This window comes from Triturus cristatus, chromosome 8 (assembly GCF_964204655.1).
Source record: "Triturus cristatus chromosome 8, aTriCri1.1, whole genome shotgun sequence".
Classification (NCBI taxonomy): Eukaryota; Metazoa; Chordata; class Amphibia; order Caudata; family Salamandridae; genus Triturus; species Triturus cristatus.
Genome location: NC_140591.1, coordinates 1,638,595,405 through 1,638,612,674, shown reverse-complemented (window position 1 = coordinate 1,638,612,674; position 17,270 = coordinate 1,638,595,405). Strand labels below are relative to the sequence as shown.

General features: G+C 48.2%; 1 protein-coding gene across 1 annotated transcript in view; it reads right to left on the bottom strand.

Moving 5' to 3' along the window:
• Window positions 1–17,270, bottom strand: part of LOC146808472 (transient receptor potential cation channel subfamily M member 2-like) — a 2,315,843-nt gene that overhangs the window by 1,592,776 nt on the left and 705,797 nt on the right. Inside the window, exon 12 of the mRNA XM_085623958.1 lies at window positions 10,502–10,594. Within this exon, the coding sequence (XP_085480084.1) occupies window positions 10,502–10,594 (93 nt within the window). The remainder of the gene's footprint in view (window positions 1–10,501; window positions 10,595–17,270) is intronic.

The following is a 17,270-nucleotide window of genomic DNA, read 5'->3' as shown; positions in this document are numbered from 1 at the left end:
AACCAGCCGCACCTCAGCTTTTTCCCTCAAATGCCAATGCGGCGAGTAGGCAGCCCGCAGGCCACAGCGGCTGATGAACACTGATGCGGGGGCGGAGCAGGGCAACTGCAGCAGGGCCTCCCGGGTGAGTGTTTATATTTTTTTATTTGTGTAGGCCGGCGGGCAGGGTCTCAGCTGCAGGTCTACTCTCCACGTGGCGGGTGCCTTCACTTGATGTGGAGCGCTTCACTGCTCCTGTTCCTCGGCGCTGGTGCAGCAGGGGGCGCGGATGCTTTGATGCCACTGCGTTGGGCAGCTGAGGGCAGTTGTCTCTCCTTCCTGATGCACTCATTGGTGGCAACCTTTGCTAACTTCGGGCTGCGCGGGGGCTGGAGCTCCTGGTTGCCGATCACGGCATGCAGATGAGGCGCCTCCCCTCCTAACCGACAAGACTGCAGGGGACGACCAGGCTGTAGAGGTGCGTGTGCCGAGGCAGCATGTTTGGCATCTGCGAAGATGCGCGTTGGTGGCGTGTGAGTCCCTCTATACTTTTCTCCCCTGCCGGCGGCAACATCCGCTGTGGCCGGTCTCACAGCTGGGCTCAGGGGTTGTAGGGCTGCTCACTACGACGCGTGGTGCTAGCTGTGCCTCACCTCGAGGGGGCACCGGGACGCTCCCTTTTCTCTTCCGTTGCAGAGACGGCAGGCGGGGCAACCCATGGGTGTCTCAGGGCTATGTGCTTTGTGGGACAGAAGCTCGGCTGCCTCGGCACGGCACTAGCAGTGGCGCTTCCTTTTGCACCTTTTCTGTTCCCCTCACAGCTGGGCTGGCTGGTACCAGGACTGCGGCAATGGTGTGGTGTCGTTGGGTGACTTACACGGTGAGACGCGTGGGGCCTGCAGCGCACGTGGCACACAATAACCAGGGGACACTCGTGGTAGTTTACTGCCGTCTCCGCAGCCCGGGGCTTAACTGCCGCCGCGTCTGCGTGACGTCATATTTATTGTATCACGTACAACCAACGTGCCCTGACGCGCACACCATCGCGTGTCACGTCAGGGCCTAGTATCGCGACACTACATTCCTCCCCAACACACAAAACAAAAACACAGTATAACCCAACCGGTCCGTGAGTACACTCCCCGGCATGGACGGCAGGTCTCGCCTTGTCCATCACTCTGCAGCTTAACGGGCCCACAAACAAAACGTGAACAGTCTTACTTTACGTAGTCTCGTAACCGGCAGGACGGCGCTGGGTGCGGCCTCAGGTCGTACCGCACTCCGCCACGCTCCCCGGCAGCGTCCTGACCTCCGCTCCCACAGTCACCTTCGGCGTCGTTCTCTCCGGCCTCAGGTACGCCTGCGACTCCAGGCGGCAGGGTCTCTGGACGGTGCGGCGTGGTGTCATGTCCTTGACCTGTGAGCTCTACTCTCTCGCTCACGTGACCCTCGGGTCCTGAAAGTCCTTCTTCTCGCGGCATGTCCCTCAGGGCTCTGTCTTGGCGTCGCAAAACCCAGTCCTGTCGTTGTTCCTCCCCTCCGGAGGGCACGGGAATCTGCTTGAAGAATGAGACGTTCCTCGTTATCCTTTCAGCACCCTTCCGGGCCGTCACACACGTGCCTCGAACTTTCTCCACCATCCAGGGCTGAGGTTCAAAGTTCAAACGAAACTTGCCCCCTGGCACCCGGTTTCGGATTAGTACATAGTCACCTGGGGCTATCGGGGAGGACACCGCCCTCCGGCGGGCGTCGGCTTGGGCAAACGCTCCCCGTCTATGCCCGTCAATGGCACTGTCATTGGGAGTTTCGGGCTGCCATTCGGGGTGATGTGGAATTGAGTCGGTGACAACCCGCCCCATTAGCAAGTGTGCGGGAGCCACTCCCGTGATGGAGTGGGGCGTTTGGCGATAGCTACGGAGGAATGTAAAAATGGCAAGTTCTACAGACTGGCTCTTTTCGTGGGCGATCCGTATTACTTTGTTGAGAGTCCTCATGAAGCGTTCTGCTTCTCCATTCGCTTGAGGCCATCGTGGAGTGATTCGCCGATGGTGAATCCCGAGGGCCTGGAGGTACGCCGCGAAGTCTTGACTCTGAAACGGTGACCCATTGTCGGTCCTGATCTCTTTGACAATGCCGTGGGTTGCCATGATCTTTTCGAGCTTCGGGATTACTTCCTGAGCACTCAGAACTGTCAGTATCTCAACCTCTGGATACTTGGAGTGATCGTCTATGGCCACCAAGGTGTGCCTTCCGTCGGGCAGGCTGCCAAAATCAACGCTGATCTTTGACCAGGGCCTCCTTGGGCGAGGCTCCATCACCACAGGGGCCGGCCGGGGCACTTCACCGGTTAGTTGACACGCCTGGCACTCTCGAACGGTAGCCTCCACAATGTCGTCCATAAGAGGGAACCATACTTTGGTTCGGAGCCGGGACTTTGTCTTGACCATACCCTGGTGACCGATATGGGCTAGATCCACCACTCTCTGGGTGAGGGACGTCGGTATAGCCAGCCTGTGGCCTCTCAGCAGGCATCCAGTCTCGTCTTCCGTTAGTTCTGTCCTCACGTGGTACAAGCTCTCCATTATCTGCTTCGCCTGAGGCGTCAGGCTCTTCCACTCCTCTCGGGCGCGGGTCCAATTGTTGTCTCGGACCGCCACTCTCGCCCTTTGTAAGCACTCGTCTTCGCTGGTGGCCTGGGACAGGCTTGCCATGGATACTGGCCGGGGGCACGATCGCGCCGTAATGCACCGGACGTATTCTTCCGTTTCTGCCGCCTCTTGTATTTCTCTTGGAGTGGCTGTGCGGGGGTGGCGAGAGAGGTAGTCCGCCGGGTTACGCGCACCCGGTTGGTACTCAATCTTGCAGTTGTAGTCCTGCAGTTGCAACATCCACTTTTCTATCCGTGGCGGCGGCTTCGTTGAGGTGCCTGCAAACAGGGAGACCAATGGCTTATGGTCGGTGGTCACGACGAAAGGTTTGCCATAGACGTACAAATGGAAGTGACGACACCCCCAGTGAATGGCGATCGCCTCCTTTTCTATTTGAGAGTATCTCTGCTCCGTATCAGTGAGTGACCGGCTTGCGAAAGCCACCGGGGCCCACTCCTCAGCATCCGTCTTTCGCTGCAGCAGGACCGCGCCCAGCCCGACCGGACCCGCATCAACGGCAATTTGTGTCAGCTTGGCCGGGTCGAAGAAGGCCAGCGTCGTAGCTTCTGAAAGTGCATGTTTGACTTCCTCAAATGCTCTGCTCTGGTCAATGTTCCACGTCCAGGGGGTTGAGTCTTTTGTGAGCTCTCTCAGTGGCGCTGTGAGGTTCGCTAGATCCTTGATGAACCTGCCACAATAATTCACCATGCCTAGAAAACTCCTCACCTCTGTGACATTGGCCGGAGCAGCTGCCTCCTTGATATCTTTGACCTTGTCCGGATCGGGGTTGACGCCATCAGCTGAGAAGATGTAGCCGAAGAACTGGATCTTTCGGCATAGGAATTCGCATTTCTCCCGATGCAGCGTGAGGCCTGCGTCTCGTATGCGTCGTAGCACTTGCACCAGCCTCTCGTTGTGTTCCGCTACCGTCGTGGCGTGTATCATGATGTCATCGCTGACGTTGAGCGCCCCGGGGATCCCCGCGATCAGCTCCTGGATTACATTCTGGAACACCTCCGCAGCGCTCGATACCCCGAAGCTCAGCCTCGTGTATCGCCTCAGACCTACGTGCGTGGAGAATGTCGTTATGTTTCGTGACGCCTCATCCAGAACTAGTTGATGATATCCTGAGCGGAGGTCCAACTTTGAGAACCACTTGGCGCCGGCCATTTCACCAACGATGTCATCGATAGTAGGGGTGATGTGTCGCTCCCTTTTGATGGCCACGTTCGGGAGCCTCATGTCCACACATATCCGGACAGCGCCTGGCTGCTTGGGTTTCTTCGCCACGACAATTGGCGACACCCACGGGGTCGGTACGGATACTTTCTCAATGATCCCCGCCGCCTCCAGCTTCTTCAATTCCGCTTCCACGAGTGGCCTGAGGTGGAAAGCTATGCGGTGATGTCGGAGTGCTATCGGCTGGACCGTGGGATCGATGTGTAGGTGAACTTCTTTTCCCCGGAACTTGCCTATCCCTTGAAAGATTTCCTCGAACTCCTCCAGAGTGTGTTGTACTGACTCTTGGTGCACCCCAAACGCGAAGGTTACCACTCCCAGGTCTTCCGCCGCCCGACAGCCCAGGAGCATGCCTTGCCCGTCTTCGGTGATGTAGACGTTCGATGTGATGGACCGTGTCCCATGGGATATCACCGTTCTGAACTTCCCTCGCACCTTTAACGGTTCTTCTTGTCCATAGGCGAATACTGTGATGGTCGAGGGTTGTAGTGGGGGCTGTGGGCGCATGGACTTGTGCATAGCAGCAGCCATGATATTGATGCTGGCTCCTGTGTCTACCACTGTTGTAACTTCTTCTGACCCTATTCGGATGCTGCATTGCGGCAGTCTCCTGGTTCGGCGGGCTGCCGTGCCTATCATGTGCACCCGGTGTATGGCTTTTTCCTCCTCTTCGTCGTCGTCCATGTCGCTGGCTCCCGGGCCTCCTTCCTCGACCGTGTGCACGGCCTGGCGGGGCTTTCGGAACCCCTTCGAACGGCACACTTTCTCAAAGTGATTGAAGCGTCCACACCCTCTGCATTTGGTCCCTCTCGCTGGGCACTCCGCCGGGGCGTGGGGTGAGCCGCCACAGTATCCACAGGACCTCTGCTGTTCTTGAGCAGCCGGGGCTGGCTTTCGTCGGGGCCACCTCTGTTTCGGCTTGACTGCCACAGCATTGACCGGCTCGGCCTTCACTGGCACTTGTAGCGCCGCTTCCATGTGCGCGGCGCACGCCTTGGATAGTTCCTTCGTTCGGCCCATCGTCAGGATGTCCGCTAGGGGTTTACCGGATTCTTCCAATATTCTCTCCCTGAGCTTGGCGGATGCACACCCTTGTATTATCTGGCCTCTTATCTCCTCCGTCTCATCTCGAAACCCGCAGGTGGCCGCTAAGTTCTTGAGACGAGCGTAGAATTTGTCGAGTGACTCATCCGGCGATTGGCGCGCCTGGCGAAATATGAAACGTTCATAGTCGCGGTTTGCCATTGGCTCAAAGTATTCGTTGAGAGCTGCTATGAGCGTCGTGTGCGTCTTGGGGGTGGCCTCTGCGAGAGTCTTCACTATGTTGTGAATTTCTTTCCCGCCTAGGTGAATTATCATTGCGCGCTTTTGATCTCTGTGGACCTTCGTGGCCTCGAAGAAGATACGCACTCTGTCCTCCCAGTCTCTCCACCGGGCTGCTACCGTTGACGGGGACCCCTCGACGGAGAACGGCTCTATTGGCGGGATTGTCGCCATGTTGCGCGTGCGTGGCTTGCGCAGGCTTGAACCTCCTTCTCTCTGGCGCCGGCACGCTGGGCGAGACCTTCTGGCACGTGTGTGTCTGGCACGATGCGAGACCTCGTTTCCCTTGGGCAGTTCAGGTTCCCCTGGACGAGACCTTCTGACCCGCGTGTAGCTGGCGCTAGGCGAGACCTCTTCTCCCTTGGTTTTTCCCAGTTCAGATTCCCCAGGGATGCGTGTGTGGGCCAGCCCCTCCCTTTGCCGTCTGATTTGGAGGGTTTATGGGTGTTCAGGGGTACTTGACCCTACCTTCTTGGGCCTCCGGTGATCCAGATAACACCGTGTGCCTTCACTGGCTGATTTCGTCGTGGAGAGGCAGGGCACAGAGGACGCTGCGCGCTCTCCGGGTCAGGAGGGCAGGGCACGTGATGTCTTTGAAGCGCGCTGGGTGCCGATTGCAGAGCCGGCCCCAGCGTGAGCAGTCAGGCACACCGGAGCGCTCCGGCGCTTCCTGGGCGGGCTCACAGCACGGGGGCCTCCTGCGCGCTCCGGCGGGGCACGAGCACCGCAACGAGGATCGTTGGCGGCCGCCACACCAACCGGACGCGCCGAGGCTGAGCAGGGGCACGATCGCACCCTCGTCGCCAAATTGTGGTGTCGTTGGGTGACTTACACGGTGAGACGCGTGGGGCCTGCAGCGCACGTGGCACACAATAACCAGGGGACACTCGTGGTAGTTTACTGCCGTCTCCGCAGCCCGGGGCTTAACTGCCGCCGCGTCTGCGTGACGTCATATTTATTGTATCACGTACAACCAACGTGCCCTGACGCGCACACCATCGCGTGTCACGTCAGGGCCTAATATCGCGACACTACACAATGGCATCATGCCGGTATGCGCACCGGGTGACCTCCGTCCGCCCCGCACGGCCTTGGTCGTCGTGCTGGCGATATGGTGATGTCGCACCAAGCGTAGGGTGACCAGACGTCCCGGTTTTCCCGGACGGTCCCCGTTTTTGGAGAAGTGTCCCAACACTTTTCTCCAAGTCAATGAAATGTCCGGGTTTTTAAACATTTTCCGGGTTAAACATAGAAATGTACTGGTTTTTCATTGGTGTTTCGGTTGAGCAGGTTGAGCATGCACGCACATGCTCTCTTTTCACTGATTAAGGCGTGATGTTAGGTGAGCATTGTAGCAGGAAGGGAAATCCTTTGAAGAGAGACACACCTTCTCTTGGGATTTCCCTTCTCTTGTACAACGCAGCGCCACCTACGTCATCGTGCCAGCCATCGGCCCTGGTGTTCTGATTGGCCTTGGACTTCTATGGTGACTTGTGAAACTCTGCTAAACATGGACAGTCTCATGGAGATGTGAGTGCGTGTCCATTTGAAAAATATGCCTCTCATACCAATGCAACCCTGAAACTGAATGAAAAATCAGCGAGCAGGGTCTGGAAACTCTTTGTGGGACTTCAATGACAGCGCATTGCGAAGTGCTAAGAGTAAGTGACTGGGATCGTTTTGAAACGCCATAATTATGAAAGCACATGCAATTACTAATTTTCCAATCAAGGCTACAACAAACGGAATGATGGATGTGGAAATAACTAAATGTGAAAGAGGTGCATACACCTTGACCTATTCAAAATGTTAGCAGTTGGCGAGTTGGATTTATGTGTGCACTCTCTTTATGTAAGAATTATAAATGCAACAGTTCTGTTGCCTCAAGAAAGGAAAAAGAAAAGGAAATAAAGTGAAATACTTGTTTTCATATTAGTAATTGCAACAAGGTAAAATAACAAAACCACGAGTCCCAGAATGCCCCTGAGGGTATAAAAGACAGAAGCACGCACTTGTAATTGAAAACAGACTACCGTGAACAAGGCCGCAATGGCTGAAATGCGTTGGTGGCGTTTGTACAATGCTGTTTGCTCATTAAAGAACATGATAATATGAGCTTCCGGGAGTGCAGCGTCCTTCTTTTTGTTTGAAAATACTCTGGGATACTGGTCATATCTCAACGCTTGCACCAGCAGATAGTGCACGCCACTATGACCACTTTGCTTTGGTAATATATATATTACTCGATAGCAGTGCATTCGTTCACTTCCTCACAGAGAAAACAAAAGAGCGCGAACTCCTCTTCAATTGTGCGATTTTCTTTATTGTTCACAGTTAACAGTCATAATATACATATATACTTATTTGATAAGAAAACATACTTGGAATTTCAAGGCAAGGGTGGTCACCAACTATAGCAAATGTTGAGGCAAAGTCTGTTTAAATGGAATTAATGGTTACTGCCAATAAAAGACCTCTGATTTGTCGTCTGTAATGTTTCATCTCGGTCTGTGGAGGGAGCTGTCATTATAGTCCCTTTTCTATGTCTATGACAGCTGTCAAATAGTCATACTTTTATGTCGATGGTTACTGCAAACCGTAGTCCTACTTCTATGTCTATGACCTGTCCCCGTTTTTTGTTTTGGGAATCTGGTCACCCTAACCAAGCGGCAGGCAGGCGGAGTCAGACCTGCCTCGTCGCCATTGTTATGTTGGGAGTCAGGCCCACATGATGATGGATGAGTGACACAGACACATGTACATAAGGGGTAGCAATCGGCCACGAGCACGTGCACTCGGGCCCCTTTTATTAGCCGGGTCACGTCACTCGTGACGCCGGTGATGGATGGGTGTGGGGTGTGTGTATGCCTACTCCCATAGGGGAGTAGCTACTAACTCTGTGCCTGTCGTGACACTAGAACGTGTCTCGCAGGACACAACAGAGGACGGCATGAGTTCATACTGCTGTTAAAAGTAATGTTCATGTGCAGCACACTGCCCAAAAAAACAAAAAAAGGCAAATGCATACAAGCTCAAGCTGTCTATGTGGCTGTGATGTTTATTACACCAAACACGGCTCGGTACCTGTAGAGTCTGGGCGGATTTCAATTGGAAGACTCCTCACACCAGGGTGCACGGTGCTAGTTGCAAAAACAAAGTATGCTTACGTGTTAGTATCTGAAAATCTAAGTATGTGAGATAAATGAAGACAAGAAAGGATAAAAACAAGCTAAGAAGAATAAAGAGTTTGCAGGGACACAGAAGGCACAGAAGGGGGTAGAAAGGAGCACCACTGGGCAGGTGGCTGTGCCGGTTAAACAAAATAGGTTGCAGGGAACAAAGATTTCGAGGAACCAGGGCAAGCTTACCATGTTTTAGAAAAAAATTGCAAGTGAGTGATACACCGTGGAGGTGGAATATGTGGCATTGGAGAGAAGATATGAAAGGGTACACGGCGGCGAATCCCGAAGGTTCTGGTGGCTTTGTGGACTAATGCGTCGCCTGCAGGGTGCCTGTGCTCGACCTCATGGTCACAGGTTCAAATGCAGGTGGGTCCACTCAGCCTTTTAGCCTTCTGAGGTTGACAAAATGAGTACCATTCATTCAAGATACAACAAACATCTTTTACCATCAAGATGCCCTTCTGATTGAAAGTGCGCTTTACAAGTGGTTTTGGGAGAGAGCAGTGCTTCATTTGAGCCGGTGCTTTCCGGTGCTCAGCACCGGCACTTAATTGGTTTCCAGTGCTAGGCACCAGCACGTAATTGTCAACACCATACTTTGAACAGTCTACCACATGGTGGCGCTGCTCATCTAGTTTTGAGATTAGCAGAACGGTTGTTTAGGAATACAATATACATAAAAATAGTGCTAATATCTGCCTCCCCAGCCATTCCTTTAGCTTTGGGGACCTGGAATAATCATTATTGTCGCATTTACATGCGAGGGAGATGGTTAGTAGTTGTTTTGGCAGCGATGACAAGGGCGATGGGTGGTGCAAGCTGCAGTGGCCTCCTGGTCAGAGCCCTGGCACTTAATATTTTACAAATTAAGCACTGGAAATGGGGATGTATAAGGTGGTGAATGTTCCGTGCACAGGGATGTAAACCATTGCACAAGGAATGCAGGTGAGGAGCGACATCAGGGGAGTGCCAGTATTGAAAGTTGTGGATATCAAGAACATGGTTTCGAACGCACTGATATTTACACTTTGGATAGGATAGATGTTTTAAAAGGTGTTTACTTAGGTTTATAGGGTAATATAGATTTTATCTTGTGCATGCACGTGCAAGGCAAGAAGAATTCAACGGAGTGCAGTGGATGGACTATTTCAAACAGATTGTTAATATTAATATATTATTAAGGGTCAGATTAGCGTCAGGCAGAATTAAGAGATAGATTAGCAGCATCTGAATCTGCAATAAATCCAATGTAAGACAGGCAGTGCTTTTTACCCTTTTCCAAACTACTGCAACTCCCACACGCTAGCCATCGCTTCTTAGGTGGACTGTTTTGCAGTCTATGCAGAGCATATGTATCTACAGCCACACATGTCATGGAATGGATTATGTAACGTACTCTGTAAGCATCTGTTAGTAGTATGTAGTGCTGTAGATTCACATACGCCCTCCCTCCTCCCCCGACGCTTGTGGCCATTGCAGTTAGGTTTTACATACCTCTCTTGACATAGACATCTTTATTCTCACACTTTCCTTACACTCTTCTCTAATCTGCCTGAGGGAAAACAATCTAAGAAAAGAGTCGGAAACCATGCGCAATATCACAGAGAGGAGCAGTCACTGTACCTCGTGACTCAAAAGACTTCTTTGAAGAAAAACAAGTTGCACAGCTACAAACCCAACACTAGATGGCTGGAGTATGCAAATCATGTGTATCTACAGCCACACATTCCATCAAACATTTAGTTTTGCTGTCATTCTCCATCATGTTGTTCATTCTCCAGAGATGCAACGCTACACTGACATTTTGCGACCACCTAAGAGTTTCCTTGCTCAAAATGTGCTTAGGGCAAGCATGTTGGGAGTTGTGTGTCCACAGCCCCAAGCAATGAAAGATGAGTCACAAATCCTGATGCCTGCAAAAAGATTGACTTGAATATCAACTACTAGTATAATGTCAATGTACGTATATAAGTCTGAATATAGATTTACTATTATTGTACATTTATACCTACTTACATATACATACCTTGAAGAAATAATTGTGCTTAATTTTCTGCAGTCTCAGTATTTTTGTATGTCAAATTTGTTGACAACCATATTCTGCATTACCTCCTTGAAGATGTTCCTTACCTGTGTCCATATGATTTGTGCCAACTTCCCTCGGTTCTGAATGGCAGCCCAGACAAGAAGGTCTCGGATGGGATATTTTATTTTTTGAGGGGACTGCAAGAAAAAACACCAAACGTTCAGGTTAAACTGTGAATTCCGAAAGTCTTAAAGTTAGGATTTAAATCAGTGTATAGGAAAATGTTACATAAGCCAAAGGACTAAAAGTGTAGGAGTCACATGTCATCCATACTAGTTGGCAGTATAGTTTAAGAGTGCTTGGTGTGGAGAAGCACAAACTCAGAGTCGAAAAAGAAACAGCACAGTTGGGAGTTTTCTTTAATAATAAGAAACGATTTCTAGCCAAATTAACCCTTTTTGCAACATTAATCAATGTTCTAATAATGTATACTTTGCAGTTTGTATGCAGGTCTAGGATGCAAGTTAATTGCTCACTATCCTATATTAGGACTTCAAGTTATAAATCGCAAGTAACAAAAGGATGTCTCTTTTGAAAGCAGTAACTTGCTGATCTGTTTACATCATACGCACTCTGTAATCTACTTGTTCTTTACAGCAGGCATATTAACCCTCTGCACTAACTTCACCTAAGTCAAAACCTCAACTATACAAAATGCTGAGCTCTCTCCAGGAAGATAATTAATCACACGAGTTATCTTGGCCTTTATGTGAGGCCTGGTAAGAAAGAAACGCTGCAGCAGGTGCTTCAAAAGCATAATAAACTTTCAAACACAGTGCCCCCAGGAAGCTAGCACCCGGTGCAGTGGCACCGGTCGCACCGCCCTAAAGCCGGCCCTGACACGGAGTGACAGAGACCTAAATCGTGGTCTACTTTACCAATGGTTAAACATATTTAACCAGGAAAACAAATGTGAAGAGAGCAAAGCAATGCAAATTATGAGGCAGAGTAAGAATGAAAGTAGAGAGGCAAAACAAGAATAATAAAAAAACAAGCATTGGCATAGCCAATAGGTCTCGCCTTTGGGACCTTATAAGTATTTAGTTATCCAGCACAATATCCTTACTGCAACAACATCAACTGTTGCAAGGCTAAACACTTATAAGGTCCCAAAGGCGAGACCTATTGGGTATGCCAATGCTTGTTAGCTTATGTGTTCTTAAGCCATGCCCTTAATTACATTGGCCAAGCCCCTTTGAGAGACCCCCAGTTTTTTCATCCCACTTAAAGCCCTGACCAATACCATATCATATTCTACTATCTAGGTGGTTCTTAGCATGAAAGAAGAGGTGTGAGGAGGGTAAGGCCACAGCTCTGAAACAGATGAGAGCCAGGGCGAAAGGAAACCGAGAAAGGAGGGACAGGGTGAGCATGTCTACTCTAAGAGGGTAGCTACTGACTAACGATGGGGAGAAGGGGGTAGATGCCCTATTAAGACACGGAGAGGGGGCAATGGGTGTCATAGAAGAGTAGAGGAGGGATATTGGAGAGAAGGAAGAAAACGGAATTGTGGAATGAGTAGAGAGATGAGAGAGTACATAAGAGGACAGGGATGGAGAGGAGAAAAGGAAGGTGAAAAGAAAGAGAAGACAGGGTGTGTAGGGTGAAGGAGACATGGGGAGAGGAAAGGGGATGAGGATAGAGAGAAAATATAAGAGAGTGTAAGTTGAAGAGACTGAGGAGAAAGGACAGGAGAGAGAGAGAAAAGAAAAAGTCCACACGAGGGTACAAACACAAAGGAAAAAGAAGTGAAGGGGAAATGAAAAAATGAAAAGAGGGAGATTGAAAGAGAGATCGCACTGAGAGGTGGGACTGTAATTTGGTAACTCGGCCATGTGAAGGTGGAGTTGGAAATGAAGAGCAAGTGAGAGATTATGAAACTGCGGCAGGAATTAGAGATGAGGAATTGCCCTGGCCTGCAAGGTATGAGGGAGGAGCGGGAGGGGGCACAGAGGGGTGTGAAGGTTGGATGTAGAGGGCAGACCTGGGGAATGATAAATACAGACCTCAGAGATTCCTTCTCACTGCTCTGTCAGGCACAGCATTCCCGGAAGGTGTGAATTTTTAGCTTTAATGTGTTTTTGACCTTTCACAGAGCTCCAGGGGAGCAGCAGCGAGCTTTCACTCAAGGGGGAGGGGGGCGACAAAGAGTGGGGGGGGGCTATGCCATTATCCCTTATCCCCAGGATGCGCCCAAGGAAGTTCTTGTGCTCACTGATTCAGACTTGAGGTAACTTGGGCGGGGCGAGAGGGCAGAGACTGTGCAAGAATCCTCGTCTATAAAATAATACATAGTGCAGGGACCTGAGCCGGAGCGCCCGTGGAAACGTGTCGGCACTGGGGCATGAGCAGTCGCTGAAAAGCATAGGAGCGTTACATTGAATTGTTGCAGGAACACTAGGGTGAACGGATACCATACAACCAACAAGGAGAGCACAGAGTGGTGGAGGTGTGAAAGGGGAAGCAGCACCCAAAGGAGAATGGAGAGAAGCAATAAACACATGCACTGCAGTGGATTGCTAAAAGCAAAGCACATTGCCCTGAAAGCAAAAAAAAACAAGCGCACGCGCCTAGAGGCATGTCTGGGCAGTGGTGTGCGATGTGCGCGCCCTGTAAGGGTTCCAGCGAGTGATGCACTTAATGAGGCATGACGAGAAAGGAAAGCCAGATGGCGCCTGTGCGCGTAACCACACGCTTTAGGCCACACAAAAGGGTGTGGTCGGATTGTTGAAGCCCACTTACTAAAAGTCTCGCCAGAGCAGCGCATGCGCTGGCTCAGGCGAGACCTAACAATGGTACTCTGTGCACAAAAACAATCTAATATGAACAAGAAACACAATAAACATACAAATCCAAGACACCAAGCAATGTGGAAGCTCAAATAGCTATAGAAAACAATTGTATTCAAGCCTATCGTTCATCCCATGCGGTTGCATGGCTTGTAGTATTTTTGTCCAGAAGAATTCAGATCTTGCCAGCATCTTCTGAGGATCAATGCCTTGTTTGGTTTCAGTGACTCAAGGATAGTGCAGCGTAATTGTGCAATGTTGTGTCTCGTTTTTTTCCAATGGGTTGCTACTGTGCATTTCATGTTCTGATTCCTGATACTGCTTTTATGTTCAGTAATACACACTTTCACTTTGCGTTCAGTTTTGCCGACATAGATTTTGCCGCATGAACATTTCAAAGCATAAAGTATATTAGAAGTGTCGCATGTGCTCGAATGCTGCAGTTTGATGTTTGTGTCTTTAATCCGGTGAATGATCAAATTGCCGGTCATCACATTGTTGCAATGAACGCAATTCATGCTTTTTTGCATGCCTTTATGAACTTTTACAACAGGTTCTTGCTTTTTTGATAATAATTCCTTGAGATTATTCGATCATTGAAACGCAAATGTTGAATGTTGTGGAAATAAATGCCTGAGATCTGGTTCAGTTTGAATAACAGACCAGTGCTTCATAATGATCGACTTCACCAAATGAGATTGGGTGGAATGTTTCAAGACACAAATGATTTGATTGGTCTGTTTTGGTTTTGTTTGATGGAGCAATGACTCTCTTTCTAGTGTTGTGACTCTTTGGATTGCATCATCTATGATTTCTTTCGGATATCCTTGTTGTTGGAATTTAGAGGCAAAATGATGGTGACTTTAGCTTCCTCTGAATGAGATGTTATGCTTTTCAATCTAATGAATTGGGAGTCAGGAAGATGCTGCTTTAAGGAGAGTACATCCAGAAAAACTATGTGATTTTTATCAATTTGAAGAGTAAATTTGATATGATTGTGCACTTGGTTAAGTTTCGCAATGTTCTTCTGTAAACTGATCAAATCCCCTTTCAAAATTACAAAAATGTCATGTATGTATCTCTTGAAAAAAACGAAATGTTCTGTCCAGATGGTCTTTGTTCTGTCCAGCAAAGCCCATCGATGCTCCATTGCATTGCACATAGAAGGTTCCTTTTCACTCAAAATAGCTGTGGAACAGGGCAAAGTGTAGCAACTCAAGCAACAGAACTTTGCTGGCTCCAATATCACCTTGTTTCAATAAGGCTCATTCTATGGCTTCTAAGCCTTCTTGATGCGGAATGGAGGTATAGAGCGCGGTCATGTCTATAGGACATAGCCACCAATTTTCGATGCCATTGATGTCAAGACCAGATAACATGTTGTGTAATAATGTGGTATCTATTAAATAACTGTTCCATTGTTGCACACTATGAGTTGTAGAAAACAGTCTAAATATCTTCTGATTGGTTCAGAGATTGATCCACATGCTGAGACAATAGGTCGAAAGACAGGATTTTGCATGTTCTTTTGGATCTTGGGAAGCATACACATTTGGGGTCATCGTGGGTGAGCTGCGTATAGATACTTTTTAGTATTGGACTTATTTCAATCCATATCAAATGCTCTAGTTAAAATTTGGTGAAGAATGTACTGATAAGCTTTTGTGGGATCTTGATCAAGTTTGGTGTAGGTATTCGTGTCATGTATGTGAGCACTGCTTTCATAGAATTCAGTATCGATTATGACCAATGCTCCCCCTTTATTTGCTTTCTGGAAAGTGATTTGCCTATTGTTGGCTAAGGAGGATAAATTACTCTATTCTTTGGGTGTGAAATTAGACCTTTTGGTTTCCGGAAATCTATCTGGTTAATCTCTGATTGACCAATCTTTCAAGCGTATCTATCGACTTGTGTGAAATAGGTGCACAAAAGGAACTTTTCTCTTTAAATTCTCTAAATTCCAATTCCGTTTTCTGGAGTTTGTTTTGACAGTTCTCCTTTAATAGTTTGGATTTCTTCTTCTAAAGACTTCAAAATGTTGGACAGTACTTCTATGATTAACAAGGTCAAGTCTAAAGAGCATTTGTTTGAGATTAAATACCATTTTTCCATAAAGGCTTTATTGGTTTTGCACAACATTGGTTTCAAAGCGATGGGTAAACCTCTAGGAATTCTCTTGGCTTTATGATATTGAATAAAGGTTGTTGCATGGAGTCATTGATTGATTTTGTTCCTACTTTGAATTCTAATTGTCTGAGTAGTTGTGCTGTGGTGAAAACATGTGGATTGCAAAGTTGGAACTCCTGGACCAAGCCATAAATTTCTATCACTGCTTCTGTCGAAAATGCCAAATTTCTGCTTTATTTGTAGTTAATGATCCTATTTCTTCAACGACATTATGGGTGGTGCAATGATGGAAGGTCTTCGGACTATTCAAAATAGATTGTTACAATGTTGCCAAAGTGCACTCTGGTTTGTGGCTGGTTGAACGAAAAGAACCAGTTTTATCTGTTTGCGTCTCTGCCAGTGCGCCGTGTCCAAAGGCGCCAACTGAACAATGCAATAAGAATGCTGGGAGTGGAGATCCCTCCAAGCTGGCGAGAGCACTTAACGGGAAAGAAGAATGTTTCTTATCACAGTTGAGCAAACTCATTCAAATAATACACTTGATGCATTGCTGAAGCTTCATTTTGAGATTTATTCAATCAATTAATGTCATCATACCAATATTTCCTTGGTAGCCATATAATATTGATGTCAGAAATGATTATACATCCCAATTCATTTCGGGTAAAGCGTGACCCTTCGTCAGGGATCGCATAAACATGATCTGAAAATGAAACAGGAGACTTTACCAAACAGTCCCAGCATTACTGCCTAGCAAGGGATTAAAAATAATATCAAACACAAGTAGATGATGGACGGAGCGCTGAAACTTTTCAAACACTCACCCCCAGTCACAGATCTGGGTTGAGTCCATCATCCTTTTTTAGCTCACTTTGCCACCCCAGTTCAGACACAGCTATATGCAAATCAGTCTTGACCCTGTGCCTCATGGGAACATTCCAGCCCGCACTGCCAAGCCATGTCTTCCCTGGACCGGAAACAAGCATCCTGGGACTGGTTTCGGGTTAACAGCCCTCTTCAGCCAGGATAGCTTGACTCCAGTGGCGTAGTGAGCACGGGACCCACGTCTGGGCATACCCTGCCAACTAAGGAGTGAACAAAACAAACACAAGGAGATGATGGACGGAGTGCTGAAACATTTCAAACACTCACCCCCAGTCACAGATCTGGGTTGAATCCATCATCATTCTCTGACGGTCCCAGGATGCTTGTTTCCGGTCCAGGGAAGACATGGTCTGGACTGTTCCCATTACCCACGATTTAGGATGGTGACCCTACCTGAAATCTCTTTTGAAATTCACTGGAGTGGATATTTACACTGAAGAGCCATGGCATGGCGATCATAGTTGTATATGTAGTTTAAGTTTATTGTTTAGTTAAATAAAATCGTAACAATTATAGCTTAAAATGAACAGATCAAAGCCAGATTTATCCAAATAAACCAACTAACTTAGCATCACGTTAAGCAATAGTACCTTATGTGAAAATAGACAAGTGCAGAAAAATATTATTTGAAAACTCACAGGTTCATGAAGCTAACAAAGCTAAAATCGCAACATTCTTCCTTGTTTGGTCCTAATTCACATTTCATCTGAGAATTATTGATCAATGTGCAAAAATTCGAAATTAATTCAATGTTCAAAGGAGCGGAGTTAACCTGGATTACATTCGATGCAAAATGCAATCAGCTATCTGCAATTGACACCAGTTAAACATTCCCCCCCTTCTTAACTTAGCATTCTTAAATTGCATCCTTTTTTCATCTCCTAAAGTGTCTAAGGAGTCTTTGTGCAATATACAATATATAAACTAAAAATGCTGGTAAAGATATTCTTAATTATTTATTTTCTAACCCTTTGCAAAACATGTTAAAAATTCACAGTCGATTAGAAGAACT